Here is a 26,642-nt window from a genome sequence, read left to right as displayed (position 1 = left end):
CCATTGGCTTCATTATATCAAAGCTCTCTGTTTGCCAGAGCCCAAGTAATATCATTTAGCTTACAGACACAATGTTTTAGCCTGCTGGGTGTAACTCAGGATATGGCTGACTACACCATGGGCATATTTTTAAAATAGGCCACGACACATGTGCACAGAACATCTCCTTTGACTCCACTTCCTTCGCTTATCTCTACTCTGGTTGCATAAAGATATTTGACAAAATCCTTAGAAATCATAAAATGTTAAAGTTGGAGATAATCTTTTCTTAGGTTACACACTGACAGCCTGCAGGTAGGATATAGCCATCAATCTTGTTTCGTTTGGCCCACCTGACATTTCCCAGGTAAGAAAATTACACATCAATTTTTAGATTTCTGACTTCCCTTGAAATATCAGGTGATATGCTCACATTGGGCCCATGGCAGGTAAAGCTAAGGATGTGTTGTGCCCTGTAGATGTGCATATCCTTTTGACTTAATACAGCCTTGAGTATTTCCTAATATCTGACCCATCATTTTTGTTACCTGCCTGGTCCATGATGGTATTTGCCTTGCCTACCTATGAAATCATACACACAATTTTCAGATAGTTTTAGTAGAATGCTTTTTTACACAAGAAAAGTTAATTTTGAATCTTGCTGAGTCAAATAGATAAAGTTAATAAACTGCTTAGTTAGATAGTTTAAAACTTCTTTGGCAGAATATACTTCGCTGTTTATGGAACACTTGGATCACTCCCTTGGAGCCACTAGGTACAATATGACAACTGTTGAACTCCTTTCCACCCTCTCATCTGGAGCTTTGCAATTTGACAACTTAAAGGAGATATTGAAAGCTCCAGCCTCTGACTCCTACTCTGGTGCTCTTTCCTTATTATCATTTGGCCTATTTTTAAAAAGGCTTAATGTTATTTTTTTTCACTTTTTGAATTTTAAAGAATGTAAAGTTCTCGCTTAGCTAAAGCTAGGTTGATCAACAAATAATTATTGAATACATACCCAATATTAATTCAATGAGAAGTATGACCTGCTGGTCTGCTTATTGTAATCCAGTATACTGTTAATTTCAGGAACAATGAGGTGATTTACCCACTGCCCCCCAAAATGTATAGTAGCTCATCTGAATCTAGGAGCTGACATTCTGTATTCACTTGAAAGCAGATGACTCAATTAGCCTATTCTTCATCCACAAAAGTGGAAAATAAGAAAAGTCATTTGGATATGTACAGATTCAGCATGGATTTATTCTTGTGTGACATGAAAGCATGCCTAGAAAAGAAGGTCTAGTAACTGCTTAGTAAAGGTAAATGCTGTTAATTACATCACTAAAATCATGGCCACACCTGAGGATATGAGAGGTCTTCCTCTCTTGCAAACTCAGAGAATGACTTGGCTTGACTCCTTCCCTGCATGAAAGAAAGATTTGCTTAATGAATAAGCAAATCCCTTAGCACTCTTATCCATCTTCTTGGAGAAACTCTGTGATAATATCATTTTTTTTTCTTTTTTGGTCCTTTATTATATAAAGTCAGGAAGGGAGAAAGAAATAATGGGCCAATAGAGTTTCCAAAGTGCTTTGAGGATATTATTTTTGAGGAATTCAATGAGGTTATACAAATTGTTAAGAAAATTCATCTTCTCTTTATCCCCAAAGAAAGGGAAAATTGCTTGTCTGGTGTTATTTTCTCTCCACCACAAAGGTGAAGTGACTTTGTCTCTTGGTGTCAAAAATTTTGGTAAGTAAAAGTCCTTTCCCTATTTGCCAAGTTAAGCCTCCTCATCTTGCCCTCAAGACAACGCCTATACTCTTTTCTAAACTTATAGAGAGAAAAAAAAAATGTATCAACCTGTGACTGAGAACCTTAGGGATTTTTCACTACGTTTTAAGTGTCATCTTTGAATTATTTTGATTAATGAAGTAGCTGTCAAAATTGAATAGAGTCAAATAGCAACATAAAGATACACACATACATACATGTATGTGGTACCAACAATATAATGTTTATGCCATTCTCCATTTGAGAGATCTCCCGATTATAAACATACACACATGACACACAAATGCACATACATCTTTATGTATACACACAACCACTCACACACAAGCAGTAACAACCAAAGAACAGTTTAAGATTCCACCAGAACCTTCATTTCTCCTTTTCTTAGTAATTAAACAAGCATTTTCTGAGAACCTATTATTTGCCAACCCAGCAAAAGTGAGTAATAAAAAGATAAATAATTCAAGATTTCAGAATTATCTTGGCCCATGCTTCTCAATGCATGTAATCTGAATAGGCATGGTAGATGCTACCCAAATAAAAAGCGTTTGGAAAATTTTAGTTAAACAAAATCAGCTTTCTTACCTGCAAATCTTTCCAGAACTTTCATCTACTTACATGCACTGCAAATCTCCAGGAGGAGAACATAACAAACAGTGAGGGCTTCCCGGCAGGTATTTTCCACTTTTGTCCAAAGAGTATCTTGAGAAGACAGTGTTTCATAAAGTATAATTCTGAAATGCTGGCCTAGACATTTTATTGGATTAAGACTCTTGAAAGGAAAGGGGCCTCATGATATTTTTCTACTTATTCTCCTTTCTTTTATCTTAAACTGGAAACATGGTTTGATACCTTTCTAATTGTACCACTGAAATGCTACAACTAATATTTTAAGCTTTTTGTTACAAAGCAATACATACTCATACCAAAAATGAATCCAAAAAAAAGAATTATAGAGAGTTAAAAGTTCAAGTCATTCTAGTCCTCTCACCAGATTTAGCTATCACTGTAGAAAGGGTATTTATATCCTTCTTGACATTTTTATGTATGTGCAAATATGATTTTTTTTCTCCAAAATTATTTTGAAGCAGAGTATTCTTGTTTTCTTCACTAAGCAATGTACCATGGACATTTTTCCACATGGATAGATAGACATATTCTCATCTCTTGTAATGGCTACATCAAATCCCATTGTGTGGAAGTGCTATGATTTATTTTGCCAATCCCCTTTTGATGGAGATAAAACTCCTCTCCAGTTTTTTGCCATTAAAACCATTGTTGCGATAACTATAGCTTAGCATACATCTTTTCACATTTATCCAATAATTTTCTTAGTATAAGCACCTGGAAATGGAAGTGTCAGGATTTGCACATTTTACATTTTGGAAAATGATACTAAATTGTTATCAAAAATGGCATGCCAATTTATACAGCTAAGCTTTGATACTCTTACACAAAGTTCAAAATTGAAAGAATTTTTAGAAGTTCAAATTGTCTTCTTAAGAAAACTTTAAGAAATTAACAATTAAAGGCTAATCTTCATTTGTGCCATTTCCAAATATTTTTTGTTTCCAGTATCATATAACATCTATTTTCCTTAACTAGGAATTGAAACCATAGGCTTAAGCTCACGTAAGTAAAAGTTTTTATAGCATTGTAATAATTTTCTTCTAAGTTCATGGGATCAACAGGAAATATTTATTTGCATCTCTACTTGGCTTTGATATTATAGGGTCTGAACAAATATCAATAGCTCCACCCTGACTCTGCGATGAGGTCAATATGATCAATTGGATGATCGATGGATTATCACTAAGCACCAACTTGTACCAAATAACAACCTGTCTGCTTCAATCCTTAGGCCAATTCGCTATACTTAGCAACCTAGCACTGGTACGCATTCTTAAAGAACCAACATGTGCCCATGGTTGTTCCCACTATTTCTTTTATATTACAGTTATAAAACAACCCTTTATTGTAATGTACTCTGATATTCTACTGCATATTTTTTAAGTAGCTTTCAACAAAGTAATATTGAATAGTAAGGTAAAAATAATTTTAAGGCATACAAAAATGCTTTTTAATATTTTAACAAAAATACTATACTTTAAAATGGATGATGATATTCAGTATGTAATAATCAAGGCATAAATGAATATCTCTAACATATATAGTTTGCTTAATATAGCTTTAAATCAGGTCAAGTATAAATTACACAGACAACCCTATTCAGAGTAATCTTTTTATATATCATTTCCATACACCCCTGTCGATAAAATAGCAGTGACTCAGGAATAAATGATTCATTAGGCACTTAAAACTTCTTGTCTCATGTAATTTATCTATATAATTTTAAATTACTGAAGAATCCCAGGGATCTTTTCTTGCTAAATAATTTTGAGATGATTTATATTTTATTAAGTTTCAAGAACACACACACACACGTGCATGTGCACACATGCACACACACACACACACATACACGTATTCAAAATTAAGTAACCATCAAAATAGCTGTCATATTTTGTATATCCATAAGGGGAAATACTCATTCTAAAATAGAAAACTATGATTAGCAAAAACCATTCAATCTTTGTTTACCTGTTACACACACACACACACACACACACACACACACACACACCCCTGGTGATTATAAAGAGTTGAACTATTTTAATTATCTGAAACAATTGAACACCACTTTTGAGTTTTCACTGTTTACTGTGTCTTTTTAAAATGAAATGTCCTGTCTATAGCTTTATCATGAAAAATAAAAAAGAAGCACAAGTATTCTTCAAGTTGTTATGGTAATTTTCTACATCATTTCCCAAATAAAAACTTGCTCCAGCCAAATATTAAATTATTGAAATTACAAATCTGTTAATCTACAGCACATTTTACTCATTAGTGTAATTTTAAAATTCACTTTCATTTGATTGACTGTTTTAATCTTCCTTAACTAGTGAGTAACTCAAATGGTGCATTCCTAATACTACATATATGAAAAATAGGGAGTACTTAAGGACTGCAGGCAAATACATTAAAATCGGTCAGTTTTCTAGTTAACATATTCTCATTCTGTTTATGTACAAACCCACTGCATTGAGAAGACAGATCACAAATTCACGGCCTTACAAAAACATGGTCTCAATTTCATGTTATGACAAGCAGAAATTGGCCCGAATCTCTAACCATTTCCCCTAAAGGACCCTGGCTGGCTGGTGCCATCCAGGTGAGGCAATCTGAATGAGGGGAACGTCACGTCAAATTCCACTCATCTGTCAGCATAGTGGATTATTTCTTGAGAGACTGAAATTGGCTGTTTGCTATCTGAACACCAACAATCTTACCGTGCAGGGAATAGCCAAACTGCCTATAAGAGGCTGTGGGGCGGAGGGTGGGGACAGTGGGGGAGCCATTCCTAAGCAGGTGAGGAGGCAGCTGTAAAGCTTTCATGCTCCCTCCATTCAAGGCTCTGAGTGAAAGATTTGTCATTTTCCACATTTCCTAGATACTTGGTATGCACGCAGAGTCTGCCTGCTCTTGCTTTATGAAAGAGGTGATTTTTCAAGCTTAGGCAAATGTGGCAGAGCTCAGGGTCTGTGGTGTCTCATTTTTTCTCATCATGTCACTTGTTTTAACCGATTTGAGAAAATGAGATTATGTTATTCCTTTTTGCTCATTTATCCAGCAATTTATTTATTTATTAGTTCATTTAGGTTGGATTGTCACAGACAACTGGCCCTGATTTCTCTCTTGTTTTCATACACATTTCATTAGTATCCCTGGAGATTTAAGACCTACAAGGGAAAATGTCACAACTCTCATCCAAAAAATCATATTTTTATTCTTAAAATCAAAAGATTGTATTAAACAGTCTGGTCTGCCTGAAATCATCTAGAATATGGCTATGACCGAGATCTATCATTTTAATCTTTGCAGCTATTGTCAAAAAGCAAAGACAGTTGAATAAACATGTCATATAGAACTATTGGACTAATGTTTAATATCATTTTAATTATTCTGCATCCAGAAAGGGATATTTATAGTTTCCTCACTTCAACAATAAAGCTGAAATGGTTTTCAAATGTATTAGCTCTTGGGGCCAAAACTGGTTTCAGTGCTGCAGTTTCTTGGGGTATTTGATGCACAGATAAACCATGCGTTGGTTGATAATAAGCAAAGTCTAAGGAAGAAAATGGAGAAAACAAATATTGAGTTTAATTTCAGCCGGAACCTAATATGTGATTCTCAGTTTAAAGACATGATATTTTAATAATAAGCCCTATAAAGACATTAGTTTACTTATTACATATAACCCGCACCGAAAAACTCCATACATTCACTGATGAATGAAGACAATGATATGAAAGCTTGTTGCACATGGTGCTGTATCTATTTCATGATTATATGCATAAAGCAAAATAAGACACAGCATTGGTAGTATATTCTAGCCATGTACCACATGGTTAAAAAAAACAATAGCAAGAGCATATAAAAAGAGTTGTTGCCTTGACTGTGTGGATTATTAGCTATATCAATAGCAAAACTTCATTCAACAAACATCCTGTAAAGCTTGCGGGTTTACAGTCAATAATTAAGTGGGGATATCAGTATTTCCCAATATTTGTGAAGAACTTTACAGCTTACAAAAGACTTACTAGAAGTTATTTTTATTTTATCTACAAACCACCTCAATCCACCACCACCACCACCACCACCACCACCGACATATCCATAAATAGGGAATGAAAGCAGAAAAGTCAGTTGCCCAAGGTTATGTCACTAACTTTAAGTGACAGAGACTTGGGTGGCCAACCTTGAGCCCTGCCCTCCACCCTCAACCATGAGCCACTCACCAGTTCCACCATGGCCACCTCTCAGAATGGGTGTGCAGTTCAGATGAGACAAAGTATTGACATAACAAAAGTTTTCAAAAACTATATGAAGGGGCTCACACGTCCTCAAAGAAGCTACTTGGCTTGGTCACTCTGTGCTCCGAAAGCTATTTCCCCCTCCTGGGGACACAGACTCTGACGGTGTATCCTGCTGATCTGACTTCCAGTGATAGCTATTCCTTGTGTGGCCTTAGACAAGCCACCTAACCTTTTAGAACCTCTGTTTTCTGGGTGAAAAGGAAAAAAATTCACCCACTTGCATAAGGATTAAACCAAACAATGTGACTTAATCCTGAGAGCCATGCCTAAAACATACACTTAATAGTTGTTTTTCTTATGAATTCTTATTGTTGAGCATTACGACCAATGCAGATGTCCCGCATTATTATGTATATGGCCATGTAACAAGTGAAAGACATTTGTGCCAGAACAGACTGTGATTAAGTGACTGGAGGTAATGTGGGGAATCTCAAATTCACTTTTGTTTCCCTCCATCTCGGCTGAACTGGGGCTTGAGTGGCGGTTCCCACGCCAGGCTCGGGACACAGGATGCAGAAATACAAGTGCGTCCTGAAGCAGGGCGGTTTCCATGCCCACCTGCAGGGGCACCAGCGCCCCCTTGCCTTCCCTGTCAGACCCAGAGGGTGGGGAAACAGGGTGGAGGGGCCCAGAGACAGCCCCTAGCCTCAGCCCCCAAGCACAAGCCAGCCCCACCCCTTCACCCGGCCGCCAGGGCTCCTGCACCCAGCGGGCGTGCGCGCTCGCTGCAGCCTGGTGCAGACGCGCGGGAGGACCCTGGGCTGTATCCGCGCTCTGCCAAGCCTGCCCCCAGCGGGAAAGCTGAGCCCCCGGAGGCAGCAAGCGGGGCCCGGGAAAGTGTTGCTGGAGGACTGTACAGAAGAGCCTGGGATCAGTGTCCAGGCCGGCTGAGGTGCCAGGGAAAGGCAAGGGCGTAGACGATGGACCGTGCAGCAGGAGGAAGCTCTACCGATGGGAGGAGGCCATTGATAGGATTTGGAGAGGCGGGTGGAGGGCTGGGAGCACTTCAGAACTGAGCATCAGAAACTTGGGCGCGCAACTGGTCCCCAGAGCCCGAATTTGACCGTCGCAAGAGGGGAAGGGAGAGTAGGGAAAGGATGGCGTTGAGAGTGAACGCTGGGTGGGGTAGCAGAAGATGGAAAGGCTGATGCTGAACAGAAAATGGAAGGAAATCTTTTCGAGAACCAGGGAAGGTAAGGACAATCGAGCTGGGAAGGACTGTAATGAGAAAGCTGGAGAGGCAGAGAAGGAGAGGAAAAACAGATTGAAGAGCGAGGCCGTGGAAGGGTGAAAAATATACTTTGAACGTTAAGAAGAAAGCAAAAATCATCTGGAACTAAAAATTCAATACAGGAGAAACAAAAATCAGGTGGGAGGGACCTTGTCCCTGAAACTGCCAAAAGAAAGGGTGAAAAAAAAAAAAAAAAAAAAAAACAAAAACAAAAAACTGAGCATACCGGAAGAACAGAAAGTGAAGGAAGGGAGAAAGGAAAGGAGGCATATTAAACCAGACAAGAAATAGTAAGTTACTTTTTAATTTCTTTTTCACTGACAACTTACTTCCAAAGTTAGTTTGGGGACTATGCGCCCACAAAATTCTTAGCCACATACTGACCAAAATTATAGTATCTATACTAGGTAAAAATGCATCTCAGGGATGGACACGCAAAGATGTTATTTTTTTCTCCCTAAAACATCCTCAAGTCTTGAAAATTATTCCACCTTTTGCAGAATATTCTGCTATTGGCCAACACATCCAAAAACAGATGACTTCTACTTTTTAAGGTGTGTAGAAGCAGGAGGGGTAACACTTAGAGAAACCCACCTTTTCTGATAAATTAATAGAAATACCTCCAAGACATTTTGGCACACTCCGCTTCCCCCAAAGCATCCAGCCAACAATATGTCTTGGAATTCAAAGGCAAGCTGCCCACACTATAGCACTTTATGTCACTTGCATTCAACCATCTGTTAAGGAAACAGCCATAAGACTGGAGGAGGCTGCAGTGGAGCCAGCTCCTGACTTACCTGGTCTGTGCAGGTGATGCTGCTGGAAAGTATGCTGAAGGGATCCATGGCAGAGTAGCATTGCACAAGCACTTATCCACAAATACAGGACCCAGGACATCGCAGAGACCATTGCCATTCTCTAAAGAGAACATTCGACAGGAAAGGTTACCCCCAGCTTCAAGCCCCCAGCTCAGTCAGCCCCACTGATGAGGGAAGGGAGGTCTCAGACGTCATGTTCCTTTGCTACTTCTCTGGCTAGAACTAATGATCCAGCAGAGGTCATGCCATGAAGTGGGATTGAGGGAAAGCCCTTTTCAGATGATCATACACTGATTTTTTTTCTTAATTCTATGAAACAAAACTCTAAGGATTGCCAAAATGCAAAAATAAAGTTTTAGACTATCAGTTAGGTGGTTTAAAACAATGCATGCTGACTAAAAATCCTATTTTACACAATGATCTTTAAACTATAGTTATCCCAGGCACTGAAAAGCTGCAGACTCCTCCTGTTCATTCTAACTTCATTGCAAGTCTGACATAAGCCTGGAAGGAAAGAGTGGGTTCTTTTTTTTTTTTTTATTTTAATTCTGCAGTCATGAATTTTTAATTGCAATGCTGTCTTCTAAACTAAGTAATCATTTCTCAGAGGCATGTTGTAATCTCCTGATAGAACCAATCCTTTTGACTGGACTTAAGAAACAGAAGGGATTACGTTTAGCCAGAATGAGCTTCAGATGCAAGACCTATGATTCTATCCTAGAATGATCCATAATTTACAATATTGCTTAGCCTCCTAAGATTCCATTGTAGCATTTGTTGTATAGAATTGATGAATATGCATATACAGGTGGTATATGTATTTATGGATGAATATGTACCTTTTCTTGGGCGCTGAAACTTTGACAGTCTTATCTGCACCTATGAGGATCTTAGGAGCTACAAAGGCTCAACCGCGCTACATATTGTCCAATTTCTCAAACAACACCTTATGCTGGATCTCATATTGCCAAATTAATCAAACTTGAAGCACCGTCCTTTCAGCCAGTGTTAGGGAAGCATTTTCTACACAAGAATCCAGTTAACTGTAGGCTTTTCTGTTAGGTAGAGAGGGCTTTGGAAAAAGATTTCTTTCTTTCTTTTCCTTTTCACTGTCAAATCATACCCTTCAAAAATCTCAACTATACATTGAAAACCTGCTAATGACCTCCCAGCCTGGCTTCTTTATTCATAAAAATTGATTCTTTGTTAAAAACTGTGATGTCCAAAAAACAAAAATGTGCATCATAGATGCATACAATACAGGATAATTTGTGGATTTTAGCAGAGAGATGTAGTCTTGGAAATATTTTAGGACTATAATAGACAAATGGTGACAATTATAATTAAGTTCAAAGTAGGAAAACATTGTTTTCAACAGCTTGATGCTACTCATGCCTAGTTCCGTGATTCAGACGGAGCATTCACTTTCTAATTAGTTTCCCTGCCCACTGTTTACTTTTGTGTATAACATACTTTGCCTTATTGTTTTCAGAACTGTTGGGTTAACATACATGCATTCTCTTCAGTGGAAATAAATAGCAACACCCCTCCTGTGAAACCTAAAATGAATGTATTTGGGGACTTTTTCAGAATACCCTGTAAAAAACAGAAAGACAAATCAGAGGTGACTGTGGATGTATTTACTGCTTGTGAATTACAGTTAAAATTTACTAGAAATTAATCTAAACTTGAAAAAAAAAATCCTGCCACAACCAAAACTTAATAGTTTTCCAATCACTCTGCTTTCTTTTGCTCATTTCTTCACCCACATAGATTTTAGCACTCAAAAGGATTACTGTGACTTGATGCTTGCAATATTTTCTTTTTTTAATTTAACTTTCTTTAATTCTCAGCATACTTCCAAGCCTCCTGCATGTCACTCTCACTGCTTGCTTCTTTATCAAGAGGTTGTCTAAATGTTATTAAGTGTCTTCCCCAAATAATGCATTCAGCCTTGCATAGTTCTCTAAATATGCCTGGATGTTTCAGATCTGCTTTCTGAATCTTAAACCCTTAAAGATGCTTCTTACCTGAAAAATCCAGCCAAGAGCAGAGTACTCTATTAGTGTTCATTGGAAAGATCTAACACTTTTTAAAATCCATCTGTGCCAAATTTGAAATTTTTTTTTCAAGAGCTTCCCAACAATCTTCTTTATCAGGATTAAAAAAAAAAAAAATGTTACTCTCTTCCGATCCTATTTCCACAGTAAAAAAAAAGACATCGGGTTCATTCAGACTGTAATGTCAGAAAAGGAGCCAAGGTTTGAGGGGTGGAAACCTTGTCATTTTCACCTTTAAATCATCTCCTGGCTTCACCTCTGCCTGACGAGACCTTTGAAGTGATGGGGAGATAATGTGCAGTTTCCTGATGAGAATCAGTTTATAGTTGCCGATGGACCATCCCCACTCCAGTGCATTCAGGGCAGAGTAAGGCAGCAAAATGTAAGAGCAGGGCTGCTATACGGTGCTGTAAGTAGCAGTAGTCTGTTTCAATACATCCCTCCGCTCTAAAGTATCACATGTCTTAAAGTGACATTACCCTCTATTACAGCTACAGTGAATTGTAATATCTGCCCGCTAACTCTTCAACAACTCAAGCAGCGTTTTAACACTATATTGCCTGATTTATTATGTTAGAGGTTCTACTGATACCATTCATTTAACACAAGAGGGAAGGAGAAACAAGAAAAAAGCATTCTGCAAAATATTGATAGGATTAATGGGAGTTAGACTTCTAACAGTAAATGGAAAAGTGAAATATAAGCCATTTCTTACCTCTTAATGTTCTTTTTACCAGTAAGTTAACCAAAAATATTGTCAGGTTTATACTAATTTAAGTCTGCTGGTTGTTTCAGCAGTTAAATAGGAGACTAGAATTTACCTGGAATATGACATAGACACATATATGTGTAAGTCCAGTGAAAACCTTCTGAGCTTTTTAAACACATTTGATAAAGAAAAATATGTCATTTTCAGCACCAAATGAAGAAATATGCTCACAGCTCTTTTTTAAAAAAAAAAAATTGCTCTCCTTTAAATAACATGCCGGAGTGAGGAGGGAAAACATTCAGAATCTTGTTTCTCATACTATGGTTTGAACCCTTTCTTCTTCAGAAATATGGTGGAATTTTGCCTAAACTTCAATGATGCCTACAAGGTGACCTAGTTTTCACTTGTAGATTGTACTGGTAATAATTCTCAGTTATTTCAAACATCACTTATAAAGCACCTACTATGTGTTAGGTGCCTGAGGACAAAACAGAAAACATAATTGGTAAGATCCCCACTGTTATAGATCATACTGTCTAGTCTTTTATAGTGTTTTCAAAATCAAGGTAGTTCTCATAATAATTCTTCCCTGAAAATGTTTTGAAATTCCCCGGAATACTCTCTTGCCTTTTGGAGGCACAATAAAGAGGGTCCAATGCTGCTGCATGTCTTTGCAAGCGATTCTGTTTTCTCATTTTACACACAGTGAGAAAGTGAGGGATCTTTCAGACTCATCAATCTTGCCAATTGGTCTTTCATATTGCACAAAACACACATAATAGCTCTTTGTAACATAACAACTGTTCATTAAATCTTACCTCTAAACAGATTTCTAAGTAATAGGAAATACTAATCTCACAGTTAAAAATTAGTTTAAAATGCCAAAGTTCTAGTTGGCATTGCATGTTTCACATCTGTGTCTCATTATTGTTGTTCATGAGTCTGTTCAGAAAGTTTACACTGACTGTGTGACATCAAGATGAAAAATAATAACAGCAATAGCAGCAGGTAATGTTTATCAAACCTTCACCAGATGCTAGCACAGTCTATAGTATGTCTTGTCAAGTCTAATTTAATCCTTTTTACTAACCCCCTAAGATAAGTATTATTATTATCTCTGTTTCACAGATGAGGAATGTGAGAGGAGACAGGAAGTTTAAAGAACATGCACAAGGTTGTATGGTAGTAAGTGACAGAGCAGATTTCAAGCCCAAATGATTTGGCTCAAGAGTTCATTTCTTAAACACTGGAACAAAATATTTAATGGAAAAAAAAAACCCAAAAATTAACTACTATATTTTATTATTTCTTTAACATTCAAATAGTCTCAAAAATGACTATTCTTTCTTTCTAGAAGAATATATTATGCCAGGCATTTGAAATATGGAAGTGTACAAACTACTCTTTGCCCCATGGTGGTTGTTCATCGTGTTTTTGCTATGCTAATGAATTAAAATTAAAAGGAAGTTCACCTTTGCTAATAAAGGTTCCCATATTGACAACCTGTAACCATTATGTTTGTCATTTCTAGAGATTAAAATAAGGGTCAAGATAGTTACTTCTGTAATTCAATTTAATCCACCACCTAATGGATTATGTTCAAGACATTCAAATAGGCAATGTTGAAAATTAAGAAAAAAATACTGGAATAAAGACCTCCTTAAGTGTCATTCTAAATGCAAGTGATGAAGCAAAACTATCAACACAGTTCTATTTTTTTCTTCCAAATACCTTGCAGTCCATTGCATTGCAGCCAATGATCATTTGTCCTAATAATGTTAGAATCAACATATATTGATCTTTAAGGACATTTAGTCTATTCTCCCAACTCAAAGCAAAACTACTCTCATATCTCTCAGAGAAGCTGAGCCTTTCCACCTTCTGACCATGATAGAATTGTACTTCCTGATCCATCTAGCGTTGGGTAGGCTATGAAGTTCCAGCCAATGAGTTATCAGTAGCGCTGATGGCATTTCTTCAAGCAATAGAGCATTTAATTGTTGAAGTAACATCCTCAGATCTCTTCTTGCCTTTGAAGCGGGGACAAGGTACACTATCAGCCTGAGTCCTTGAGCAGAGGTCTCCACTTCCCCTACCGACCCTTGATGGATCTACATAGTGAATACGAAACATTTTTTTTGTTTAAGCAATTACAACTTCAGAGTTATTTGTCATTGCAGCGTCATCTAGTCTTTCCTGACTGATAAAAACTTTATCTTGTATTTTTCACTTATGAGTTGAATTTTTATGTTCTATGCACTGCAGTAAGCCATGAAGACAGCATTATACATATCAATAATCACAATTATTTCTTAAAAATACAAAGCACTCACAAGGTAAACACCAAACAAAAAGCAGCAACCAACAAACACAACAAAATAAAACCCAATTACTGCTTAAGAAAATAAAAATCATTAGTAGCAACAGTGAATGCACACAGTTGAAAAGAGAGGCTAAATCATTTTCTATCAAACTGGTGCTATTCAATACTATAATTTAAATATAGATCCATAAGGCAGAATTTTCAGTAACTATATGAAAAAGAAAACGGGAGACAAGATTTTTCTTAGGCTGGAAAAAAAGATAACCTTCATGTAGGAGTCTCATTTTTCACCTCCAGCAGCCTAGCTCTACAATTACTTTATCAACTATAATTCCTCATTGCTTATCTTGTCTGTCTTCCAGGCAGAAGAAAAAGAAAGAATAAGGTCATTTCTTTTGTTCTCACACTTCTCATTTCTTTATTCTTTATTCTCTTTTTAGGACAGAAAGTTGAAATCCCCCAGCTTCACCTCCTTTTCTCTAACCGAAGTAACGCATATACTTTTTATAGAGACTAAATAGTCACTTTTTTTGCAAGGATATGACATATATCAGAAACACATAACGGTCATGAAAATGATTCCTTTGGCAATAATGAAAACAATATGATTATTTTTGGTTTATAAAACTTTCAAATCCATAGCTGATTTGAGATCAGATTCCCCAAAGCTACTCAAATCCAATGGCCATTCAACAGCACAACAGTTTGAGCCAGAAACGAAGACCCTCCTTGCCATGTCCCTCCCCATGAGCATCTGCATCCAATCAGTCACTACCACCTATTAATTCTACTTCCTATTTATGCCTCAAATCCATCCAGTCTCTCCCTCTGCATACAACTATCCTTGCGCAGGTTACCCCCATCTTTTACCTGAACTACAGCAAGTCTGCTTGTCTTGGAGTATGTACCTTCCACCTGTGTCTCCCCCACTATGCATCTGGAGGGAGCATATTTGAAACGCATGATGATCATGTCACTGCTGCTATTTAAAAACCTTTCAACAGTTTCCCATTGCACTTAAAATAAAATCCAAAACTTATGACCACAGTTGACAAGGCTCTGCACAAACTGGCCCACTACTTTTCTAGCCTCATGTCTTATAAATGTTCTCATTCTTGACTTCTACTAGATTCTTCTCTTGGATCCTTGAATAAGATGGGAAACCTTCTTTCCAAAGTCTTCTCTAGTACCCCAGACAAGATTAGGTCATTGTGCTATGTCCTCTTACATCCCTTGGGACAGCACCTCCAGAATCTTAAATACCAATGTAAATAGCGATTTCTGGAATTATTTATTTAATGCCTGCTTCATCTCCTTATAAGAATCACCATGAGAACAAGGAGGACAAACATTGTGCACTGATACATCTTCAGAGTCTAACATACTGCCTGGCATATAGTAGACAATGAAATGCTTGAGTGAATAAATGAATAATAATAAATGAATCAAAAATTAAATATTAATTCACCACCAGGATGGCATACATAATGAGCTACCTTTATAGAAATAAGTAGCTTTGGCTGGGCTCAGCGGCTCATGCTTGTATCCCAGCACTTTGGGAGGCTGAGGCGGGCAGATCACCTGAGGTCAGGAGTTTGAGACCAGCCTGGCCAACATGGTGAAACCCCATATCTACTAAAAATATGAAAATTAACTGGGTGTGGTGGCAGCCACCTGTAATCCCAACTCCTCAGGAGACTGAGACAGGACAATCACTTGAACCTGGGAGGCAGAGATTGCAGTGAGCTGAGACTGCCATTGCATTCCAGCCTGGGTGACAAGAAACTCCATCTCAAAAAAAAAAAAAAAAAGAAGTACATGTTTTGACCCTTCTCCACAGCCTTTGCTAGTTTTTGTTTTTTGTTTGTTGGTTGGTTTGTTTTGGTAGGTAATATTGATGTATGAAGTGGTTACCCATATTCAGGGTGACCACCTTGTCCTGTGTTAGCCGACTGTGTTGACACTAAGTGAAGGAAATTGTCCTGTACACTGTTTAAAACAATGCCTACTTGCCACTAAATTTGTGTTCGATTTTTTTGCTAGAAGAGAAAAAAAATGAAAGTGTCCTGAATTTTCCATTATGGTTGTCAGTATTTGATATCCAATATGATCTGATGGTAGATCTCACAGCTGATCTCTGAAGAATAAAAAAGTCTACAAATGTTAAAAATCAAAAGAAAGCACTTAAAATTTCAGTATATTGAACCTAGAAGAGACCCCCAAGATCCCCTAGTCTGGTCTCTTACTTTTAGAAGAAAGACGAAGACCTAAGAAAGGGAAAGAGGCTTACTCAAGGGAATGTAGTAAATTAACTGCTATAGATGATGTTAGAATACAGCTTTCCAAATTTATTGTCTGTTTTGCATGTTCCCCCCCAATGTATACACACATACAGAGAGAGAGAAAGAGCATGAGAGAGAGAGTGAGAGAAAGAGAGAGCACTATTATTCAGTAGAACTTTCTGCAATGTTGAAAATGTTCTCTATTTCTGCTGGCTAATATGGTAGCTATTATCAACATGTAGCTATTAAGCATTTGAAATGTCACAAGTGCAACCAAGAAACTGAATTTTTAATTATATTTAATTTTAACTATTTTAAATTTAAATAGCCACATTTGGTTGGTAGCTACTATATTAGACAGAATAGTTCTAGAATATACCAGCTAGGTCAAGGAAAATAAAACCTGTGATTTTGAATAATATTTAGTAAGCTACAAAAACGATCTTTAATTACCTGACAGGAACTTTCCAGCATGAGAATAACATAGAAAAAAGGAAGTAGGATGTGTTTGGTTACAATTAACAGAAAAACAACCATGCACACACAAATTCAAACTGGAGTAAATAATAAAGAAGATTCATAGTTTCTCATGGGTTGATAACCCACAGGTGGCACTCACTTGCAGGTGGGTTTGATCAGCAATTCCACTAAGCCATCAAATAACTAGCTCATTTCCAACTCTGCCTTCCAGGATTTCTATTCATTCTAAGGCAGGTGCCTCATCACAGCTGAAATGTGGCTGCTAATGGCTGCCTGGGGTATGTGCTTCCTCATCCACATGGGAACAAGAGAAAGGATTCTTTTGGGTTCTTTCATGTGAGCAAGGATTATTTATTCCTAGCTTCTTCCAGTAAACCAGTTGTCATGCCTCATTAGTTTAACTTGGGTCACTTGCTCTTTCTTGAGCCAGTGACCTTGACCAGGGTAAAGATCACATTGCTGGGCTTAGAGCTACAGTGTGTGCCACTCCCTAACTCAGGGGAGCATCCCCCAAAAGAGATGCATGCAGTGGGGGAGGGTGGCATTTAAAGGAGAATTAGGATAATAATGAGAAAAGGAGGATGAATATTGAAGGCATAATCATAAATGTTGACTAAAGCTTGTAAAGCTTTCACATGTACTTTTAGGACTAAAGGACTTTGATGTGTTTTATAATTTCTTCTTATGTGTAAAATAACATAACCATATTTTAAATGGTAGATAACTCAAGATCTAAATCAAAAATTTTTAAAGTCATCTATAATCTATTATGCAAACGTTACCAGTATTCACATTTAAGTGTACATACTTCTAACACTTTTCCAAACACACCTATTAGGTGCTGTTGATTTTTTTTTAAATGTAATTTAATATGTTTTATGATTTTTTTATGTTTTATATTTTTTTCTCAAAATATCACATTTCTCATGTCAGTCCACTAATGGTGCTATTAGTCCACTTAACCAATCTAAATTATTACACTTTTGTTTCTTGAAACACTCAACATCTGTTTGTTGCTTGTAAATTGTGGCTCATCTTACTTTTGTTGCAGTAAATTTTTTACTACATGGGACAAAGAGTTAAAAACAAGAATGCCTTTCCTTTTCTATAGGATCCTACATGGTGTTAATTGTTAACTACAAAAAAAATTAGTAATCATACATAAATATTCTTTTCCTGGTGTGGACTTCAGTCTTATTAACTTTTCTTGAGTTTCTAGGATTATATTTGCTTTATCCTTAAGTAAATTTCTGAAGAATAGAAGTCTTTGTCTTATTATTAAAGTCTTTGTCTTAGACAAAGACTTTTATTACTATCGGGGGGCGGTAAAGAAAGGGCTATTTGGGAAAATAAGAAAATGGAAAATTGTTTCTGAAAGAACAGAATGTGCATTCTTATTCTCTTTTATCTGGCTTGAGTTTTTAATTATGTGAAATAGACAATTTCCAGAAATAGTGGAAAACCACAGGAAAATATAAATATATATATTTTAATCTATATCTCTTTGGGTCTTTCAGTTTCTCAAACATATTATACCATCCTTTTTTGTTATTGTTGTCTTGTTTTTTGAGGTGGAGTTTTACTCTGTCACCGAGGCTGGAGTGCAGTGGTGCAATCTCAGCTCACTGAAACCTCTGCCTCCCAAGTTCAGGTGATTCTCCTCCCTCAGCCTCCTATTTAGCTGGGATTACAGGCACACAGCACCATGCCTGGTTAATTTTTGTATTTTTAGTAGAGATGAGGTTTCATCATGTTGGTCGCGCTGGTCTCAAACTCCTGGCCTCAAGTGATCTGCCCACCTTGGCCTCCCAAAGTGCTAAGATTATAGGCATGAGTCACCACACCCAGCCATATTATAACATTTTTTATTCAAAGCTTTTGCACATTCTGTTCTCTCTTTCAGAAACATTTTTCTATTTTCTTATTTTCCCAAATAGCCCTTTCTTTATCCCCCTGATTTCGGGGATACTTTCTCTGACCTTATCACTCCCTTCTTGAAAATATGCATTTATTTCCCAATGCACAGAATATAATGTCTGATTTTTAAAAAACTAGGTCCAACATGAACTGATACCCACCCCTATTTCCAACCTAATATTATTCCACTTTTTCCTAATCACCTGCACATATACCATGCTCCAGTTACTCTGGTCTTTTCTCACTAATTCACTTGGGTGGTTATTAATTTACCAAGGATTCCCTCAACAAATGAGGTACAGAGACCAGAACTCAATTACTGGTGAAGAAGACAATCACTGCCCTGCTTCATACACTCCAGTGCTTTCCAGATTTGAGTCCTTTACTGTGCTATAAGCTCCTGTTTTATTTACCACTGTTCACTCACCATCTGGCAATGTACCTGGCACATAGTAGGTGCCTAATCAATATTTATAGAACATATGAATAAATGAATGTGTGAATGAATGAATACACAGTCACTTCTCATTTATTCATGTTTTATGTGTTTTATGAATTTGCAGCAAGATTCTAAGCAAGCGGTTGGCAGTGGGCTGAGCAGGGAGGAGGCTGGGAAGAATTTCAGATGATGTGTCTGTATGCGTATGGGTGTTTGTGTGGGAATCTGAGTCTGAGAGTGCCTAAATGTGCATCTCCAACCTCATCCTAGTGCCAGAGGAAAATGCCTTTTGCATCACTTCTTGTTTTCACCACCCTTTTGTCCGCTTCTTCTAACACCCTACTGACAGTAGGCCTTCCCTCCTCTTGGCTTCCACCCTCACATTCAGGTTTTTGTCATAGTGTAATGGAGAACATGTGGTATCTCTGGGAGTCCCAGCTCAGGGAGAAGAATCTAACAGTTATGAGTTTAGAGTAGAGAATTATAAAAGGGAGTTCAAGGGAAAACGGGATGAGAACGCACCTAGCATGCTCATGTTTAGAGTCCCTAAGACAGAGATCCTTAATCTTGGCAGTAAGTTACAATAATCTGGAGAGTTTTAAAACTCAAAATGGCCAGGGCCCCACCCAGATCAATCAAATCAAGAACCCTGGAGATGGGATTCAGGCAACACTGTTTTTCAAAGCTCCATAGGTGGTTCCAATTTGTAGCCAAGTTTGAAAACCACTGAACTAAAACAAAAATGTACAGCAGAAGGCCTCTGGTCACTATGGCAACCCCCAAAATACCTGCAATTTCTTGTTATTTAGTTGCCAACTAAGAGGTATGTTCTCTGTGTTGAACAGATTTAAGGTTAGCCTAAGGTAGGCATCTTTACTGAATGCTTACTATGTACTTGCTATGATAATAGCTACCACATAAAACCTCTATTTCATTAATTTAGTGTTTTTCTAGTTTTTTTTTAACTGTGTAGATCATGTGAAACTTAAGTGTTCCAAGCTATGTTTGGTAGATTTCGTGGTTGCCTCCATTACTCATGAATCTTCTTAATTTTCACTTATGTGACCACAATCCCCCTGCTGAGCTAACCACTAGCTAACTACTTTCTTGTAGTTCAGGGTAGCCCCATTCCCTGGACATGATCAGAGATGTGAACAAAAGTCATTTTAGACCAATGTTATGCAAGGACAAGTTTTCAGGGATATGCTAAAAGGCATTTCTTTACTTGTCTAAGCCTCAAAAAGTGATTTTGCCTTTTCATCCAGAGTTGTATAAGAAAGCCTGACATTAACCAGGAGTCCTTAACAGATATTTTGAGATACTGAAGAGCCACCAACCTTTCAGGATGAGGCAGACACCCTGGAAAGAGGAGTAAACAAGTTGGGAAAATGTGCTTTGTTGAATGAAACCAGTCCAAAAGGCCACTCAACACTAGGCTTTCCCTGTGATGAGTTAAGACAGTTTCAGTTGGGCTTTGTATTACCTGGAATCAAAAGCATCCTAACTAACCGAGCACTAAGAGACACCCTGTAACAGTGGAACTATGAAACCCAGATTGTCCTATAGATTATTTCATCTGGACTCTCAGTTTAAAAATAAACGGATTAAGATCCAAAGAGCTCAAGTGTCTTGTGTAAGGCAACACCGTCTACCTGAGCCTGTGTTACCTAGAGCTGGACCTGGACCTCAAATGTCCTCATTGCCAGCTCACTGCTCGTTCTACGGAACTATAAAGTCATCTTCATTGTGAATACTCACTTTAATTTTCTACTGTTGTTAAATTAGTTGTGATGACCCTAATTTTTGAAAGGTCATAAATTTCCTTGGAAGGACCTCTCTCTAGAGACAGATATTCTCAGCCGTTTCTCAGCAGACACACCCAAAACTTACAGATATAATTTAATTGTTAAATGTAGACATCATGAAAGAATATGGAAAACTGTTGAAAATATATATCACACAACTCACCCCCAACCAACTCACCCCCCAACCAAGAAAAAAAATTAAAATTCTACCCGGCTAGGCTGCTTCAGTAAATGATGTTGCTGAATATATAAAATACTTGAATCTAAATTTAAAAGTGCTCCCCCCTCCCCTTGATTAACCAGATTGTCCCCTCCCCTCTATATAGGAATGCTATGTGCCTGAGCCCACTTGCCATCTGTCACCACATTTTCCAAACTTCTCTTCCACCCCCTCCTCTTACACAATCTTATCACATAAAAATATTAGATTTCAGGGATTTGTATAATTTCATCAGATTTTCTGAGCAAAGTAAAAATAGAAGATGTACTGATATACTAAACTGACTCAGGTTTTAGTGCCCAACACATACCCATGGTAGCCAGTAATGCCCTTTACACAGACCTTATGTGACCAGGAATATCAAGAATAAGGATTTTTCCCCCGGTACTATGGCATTTTATATTAGGAATTTTCAGTGTTCCCCATATTACAGAGAGGAACTTAGCATTTCAGGCATTCACCATATTACAGAGTCCTGACTCATATAGTGTTATATTGCTTTGTTTATTAGCTTTTGTAAAGTTTGCTAAGTTTTCCCAGATCATTGGAAAACACTTACAAGCCAACTGGGGAGCATCCATATTGCTGCTTTCCCCTGCATTTAGGAGATACATTTTAACCATTTAAATACATGGTACCTCTACTCACCCAGGCACTCCAGCCAGAACCTTAAGAGTCTTCTTGGTTTGTTGTATTTCCTACCTCACATAGCTAATCCATCAGAAATACCAGTTAACGCTTTTGTTTCCAGATCCCAAAGGAAATCTTTGAAGAATATCCAGGGAAATTGTCTATGAAATATTAAGCCTTCTACCCAACACATATTTGTTAAGGATGGTCCTATAAGCTAGGTTATTTCTTATTTTTTGCATGCATAGGAGAAAGGAGGCTTGTAAGAAGCACTCTGTTGTGTCTACCAAGCATCTTACATTCTTCCATCTGCACCCCTGGTTGCTCTGAAGGATTCATCAATCACAGACCATTATCTAATTATAGGGGTGGTCACATGACTCAAGCCTGACCAACCAAGAATTCCCATGCTCTGTCAGCAGAGACTGGCTCAAGTGTGGGCACATTACCCAAGGAAGAACACAAAGGAGGAAGGGATTTACGCCCTTTTATAGCAGGGCTACTGGTGGCTATTTTTATCTTTGAGGAAAAAGGCTATCTGGGGAAGCAGAGAATACAATCACACCCACAAGAGAAAGAGGAAAACTAGGGTTGAAGATGAAGCAAGAGAAGGAGGGAGAAGGGTAAGAACAGAGTCTAAATGAGGGTTACAGACTATGGTTTACCTTCTTTTTTTATAAATTAAGTTTTACTGAAACACAAATATGCCCATTTCTTTATGTATTATGTATACTTGCATTCATGCTACAACAGTAGAGTAGTTAGAACAGATACCATAGCTAATTATTCCTGAATGAGGGCACATGAAGTATCTTGCCCTTCTCAACGATCTTATAATTTAGTGAAGGGCAAGAAATGCAAATCTTGAAGCACAATAAGATCATGGGAATAAAGACAAAATGCAGAATAGAAATAGCAAATAAAGCTAACAAAAAAACTGCTAACAACAATAATAATGATTCTGATGATGACAGATACTATTGATTGATTGCATAGTGGCACTGTGTTGCCTCTGTAAGTATATTGCCATTCATCCTCCAAACAACCTTGCCAAATAGATGTTTCAGTTAGGATACAAAAATGTTAGCTGTAGTAACAAGCAACCCCCATAGCTCATGTTGCATATCCAGAAGGGATCAGTAGGAGGATCTGCTTATTATCAACAACCAAGATCCTGGGATAATGAAGGCTTTCTCCATATGTTTCCATATTTGCCTAATTGGGGGAAGGGACCATTGTAAGTCACACACTATCTCTAAAAATGTCTGTCCACAAGTGAAACACATCCCTTCCACTCACATTTCATTAGTCAAAATAAGTCATTTAACCTTTCCTAAACTAAAAAGTGCTGGTGGAATGTAATACTACCATGTGCTTAGAAAGAGAAGAGCTGTAAATATTTAGAGAATCCCAGTGAATTAATCAGCGCTCTCCAGAGAAACAGAATCAATAGGATATAGATATTGATAGATTACAGATATAGATTATATATATATATATATATATATATACACATACATACATACACACACACATACATATATATATACAGGTATAGATATAGATATAGACATAAATAGACATATGAGGAGATTTGTTAGGGGAATTGGCTCACATAATTAGGGAGGCTGTGAAGTCCCACGACAGGCTGTCTGCAAGCTGGAGATCTTGGGATGCCAGTAGTGTGGCTCAATCAAAGTCCAAAAGGTCTCAGGACCAGGCAAGCTGATGGTATAAGTCTCAGTGCAAAGCCAAAGGCCTAAGAACCGAGCAGGCTGCTTGTCTAAGTTCTGGAGTCCAAAGGCTGGAGAGCCTGGGGTTCTGATATCCAAGGACAGGAGGAGAAGAATGTCCTAGCTCTAGGAGAGAGAGAAAGGAAATCTTTTTCTATCCTTTTTTGTTCTATCTGGGCCCCCGGCCAATTGGATAGTGCCCACCCACATTGAGGGTGGATCTTCCCCACTCAGTCCACTGATTCATGCACCAGTCTCCTCTGGAAACCTCACAGACACAACCAGAAGTAATACTTTCCAGTTTCCTAAGCATTCCTTAATCCAATCAAGTTGACATCTCAAATTAATGATCACAACCATGAACCTTTACTCAAATTAGTATTATTAGTATTCACTTTTCTAATGAGAAAATACAGTAAGAAAAGTTAGGAGACTTCATCAAGGCTGTCTGCTAATAAGTAGTAGTGTTAGAATTGAACCCAAGTCAGTATCAATCTAAATCCCAAGACTTTTTTGTTGTTGTTGTACCATGTCAATGTCTTTTCTCATCAGGTTTGTGTTAGATGATTGAATAAAATAGTAAATTCACATGATGCAGGACCAAGCAAGAGATGTGAAACATTTGGATTTGATGAGCTGGGAAATAGTAAGCCCTTTAATATTTTTAATAAAGACATTTACATTATATAAGCAATACTTAATAAAGATATGGTCATCAGTTTTGACCAGAGAATTGGGTCTGCAGTGGGATAAGGGAGTAATATAAAAGTTGGAATGAGATAATGCAAAAAAAAAAAAAAAAAAGTGAGAGAGAGATTGAAAAGAGAGAGAAGTGAGTAGTTGGAAGGGAGGTTTCAGACAGAGACCTTCCTGTTCTTGAGTAGCTTAAGTATAATTCTTTTCTAAAAGGTTCAGGTTCAAATATTTATGAGACAGAGTTACTATTTCTTTTAGAGGCTTGTCAAGTGTAAAAGAGGAGGAAAAACCTGTTTGTGAAGGGAGTTTACGGTATACTTAAAGTTTATTTTAAAAATAAATAGGACTTGATAGATAGGGCAATAAACAACAGGCCCCATCAGTAACCTGCCAGGAGCACTAACAGGAAGCATCTGCAGGCTGCCAAGAGCCAGAAATAAGAATGAACAATTCTTACCGTCAGAGTCACAGGACAAAGTCACAAGTCACCAGCAAAGTGACAGGACAAAGTCAGAGTCACACACAAAGAGGATATTTGGGATGCAGCATCTCTAAGCCAACTTACTCTCTGTCATGAACACACTCACAGTTATGTGGAATACACCCACACAGGTAAAGTCACATCTGATTCAGATGTTGCTGGTTCCCTTTGCTATGAATTCCAGGTTTTGTTTTAGTTTGAAATTATGACATGGCACACAAAAATATCTAAGGATCTTTAGATAAACATATTAGCACAGGGATATTAAACTTTGTATGCTGTTAGTAATTAGGAAGTATATGTGGCCAAGAAGAGTTTACGTGTTCTCCCCAACCATTTATTAATTTAATATTTATATGTATTAAATGAACACAGGCATGACCAATTATTTAGGTGTTCTTACAATATGTTGGGCATGATTACAGGAGCTAGGGATGCAGATGTGAAGAAGAGAAACAATCTTTACCTTCATGGAGCCTCACATTTTACTGGAAGAGTAAGATGAGGACACAAATGCACAAGGCAATTAAAGATTGGGGCAGGTGATCTGAATATGTGTAAAGAATAATGTCACAGAAAACTTGGGGGATAAGGAGTGGAACTGACTGTAGGTAATGGTCAAGGAGCTCTTTGGGTACTGACCTTTGAGGTGAGAACTAACAGGTAATAAGCCAATCATGCAGTGACAAAGCATCATATATATTTGGGCTTGCTTCAATTATAGGTCGGTGCACAAGTTACTGCAGTTTTTGCAATTCTAATGGTAAAACCAAAATAGATTGTGCACCAACCCAATAATAAAGACTTTCTAGAGACAAAAATATAATGGAGCTGGGTTGTGAAGCTCACTGGATTGGCAATCCAGAGCTTTGTTCTGCCTGAGATCTGAGATCCGAGTCTCTGTTCTGCCACTTAATAGCTGTATACCCTTTAGTTAGTCATCTAAATTTTATGAGTGTGCATTTCTTCAAGTGTAAAATGTGTGGGTTGGGTCAGCAGATCTTTAAATTAATCTCCTCTAGCACTAAAAGTCCATGCTACTTTGTCTTCTGTTGCCACTGCAATAGTGCTCATATGCTTTCCCTCAACACACCATACACATACACACTCACGTAGGAATATGTGTATTAATTCTTCTACTTTCAAACTGCTGTCAGGAACTGACCGGGGCAAGACAGGAAATGATTTTTCAATATGATTTGAATATAAGTGAAAACCAATCTTAACACCTTACTCCCTTCCAAAAACTACTTTGCTAACACATTAACTATTCTATTCTACAAAGGTCCCTGGACCTTTATCTTAAGAGCTTATCTTAGAGGACACATCACTCCCCTTTCTCAAACTATCCCTCAGCAGTCACAGCCTTGGATACTCCGTGTGTGTGTGTGTGAGTGTGTATGTGTGTGTGTGTGTGTGTGTGTGTGTGTGTGTGTGTGTCTTTGACCCAACTGAATCTGATGGGCTGTTTGATGACCTGGGGAATAATGGGAAAATATGAGGCAGACCAATGAATTTGCTTCCAAGGAACTTGGATTTGGGATTATAAGACAGTGGATGGATTGGCTGCAGGGCCCAAAATGAAGGACACGTAAAAGCCTACAGAAGCATAATGATGACAAAGCATTCAAATGGAGCCTGTGGACTCCGTGCCTGTTAAGGCTCCCAGACCTGCTTAAATTCAGACTCACTTTCCAGTTCTGTCTTCCACGAGACCCAGGCATTATAGTGTTGCTTGCCCCTAATTTCTCCAGGTCCTAACAGCAACCACATTTTTACTTGACATACCTTAACTGGAATTCTTTCAGTCAAATTACATTCACTAAAACAAAGGGTGGCTCATTTCACAAATAAGATAAACTCCATGGAGATGTTAATGGTGACCAGATTTAGAAACAGGAGTAAGAAATACAAACAGGGGAAAGGCTCTGCTTCCAAGAAACAAAGTCAGATGGCCAGGAGCTTCTGGCACGGGGAGACGTAAAAGATGCCTGTAGCAGAAAATGGGTTCCAGGAAATGCAGTCTGGGGTAGGTATGGGGAGGTGCTCCAAGACTGGCCTGGGAGGATCTAAATGAGAAGACTCGGGGGAAGAAATTTGGC

At 37.8% G+C, this 26,642-nt stretch overlaps 1 protein-coding gene across 2 annotated transcripts in view; it reads right to left on the bottom strand.

Annotated features, from left to right (window-relative positions):
* Nucleotides 1-23,507, bottom strand: part of TAFA1 (TAFA chemokine like family member 1) — a 568,772-nt gene extending 545,265 nt beyond the window's left edge. The window contains exons 1-2 of one of the 2 annotated variants that reach the window (XM_039477418.2): nt 23,246-23,507; nt 8,745-8,865 (exon numbers count right to left, since the gene is read on the bottom strand). In XM_039477418.2, the coding sequence (XP_039333352.1) occupies nt 8,745-8,862 (118 nt within the window). In that variant the 5' untranslated portion in view covers nt 8,863-8,865; nt 23,246-23,507. Of the gene's footprint in view, nt 1-8,744; nt 8,866-10,795; nt 11,252-23,245 lie in introns of those variants that run through there. The other variant, XM_039477417.2, reaches the window with a different exon arrangement.
* Nucleotides 23,508-26,642: the final 3,135 nt, after the last annotated feature.

Source organism: Saimiri boliviensis, chromosome 8 (assembly GCF_048565385.1).
Source record: "Saimiri boliviensis isolate mSaiBol1 chromosome 8, mSaiBol1.pri, whole genome shotgun sequence".
NCBI lineage: Eukaryota > Metazoa > Chordata > Mammalia > Primates > Cebidae > Saimiri > Saimiri boliviensis.
The sequence above is the reverse complement of the archived record's forward strand: the minus strand, read 5'-3'. Positions and strand labels throughout refer to the sequence as shown.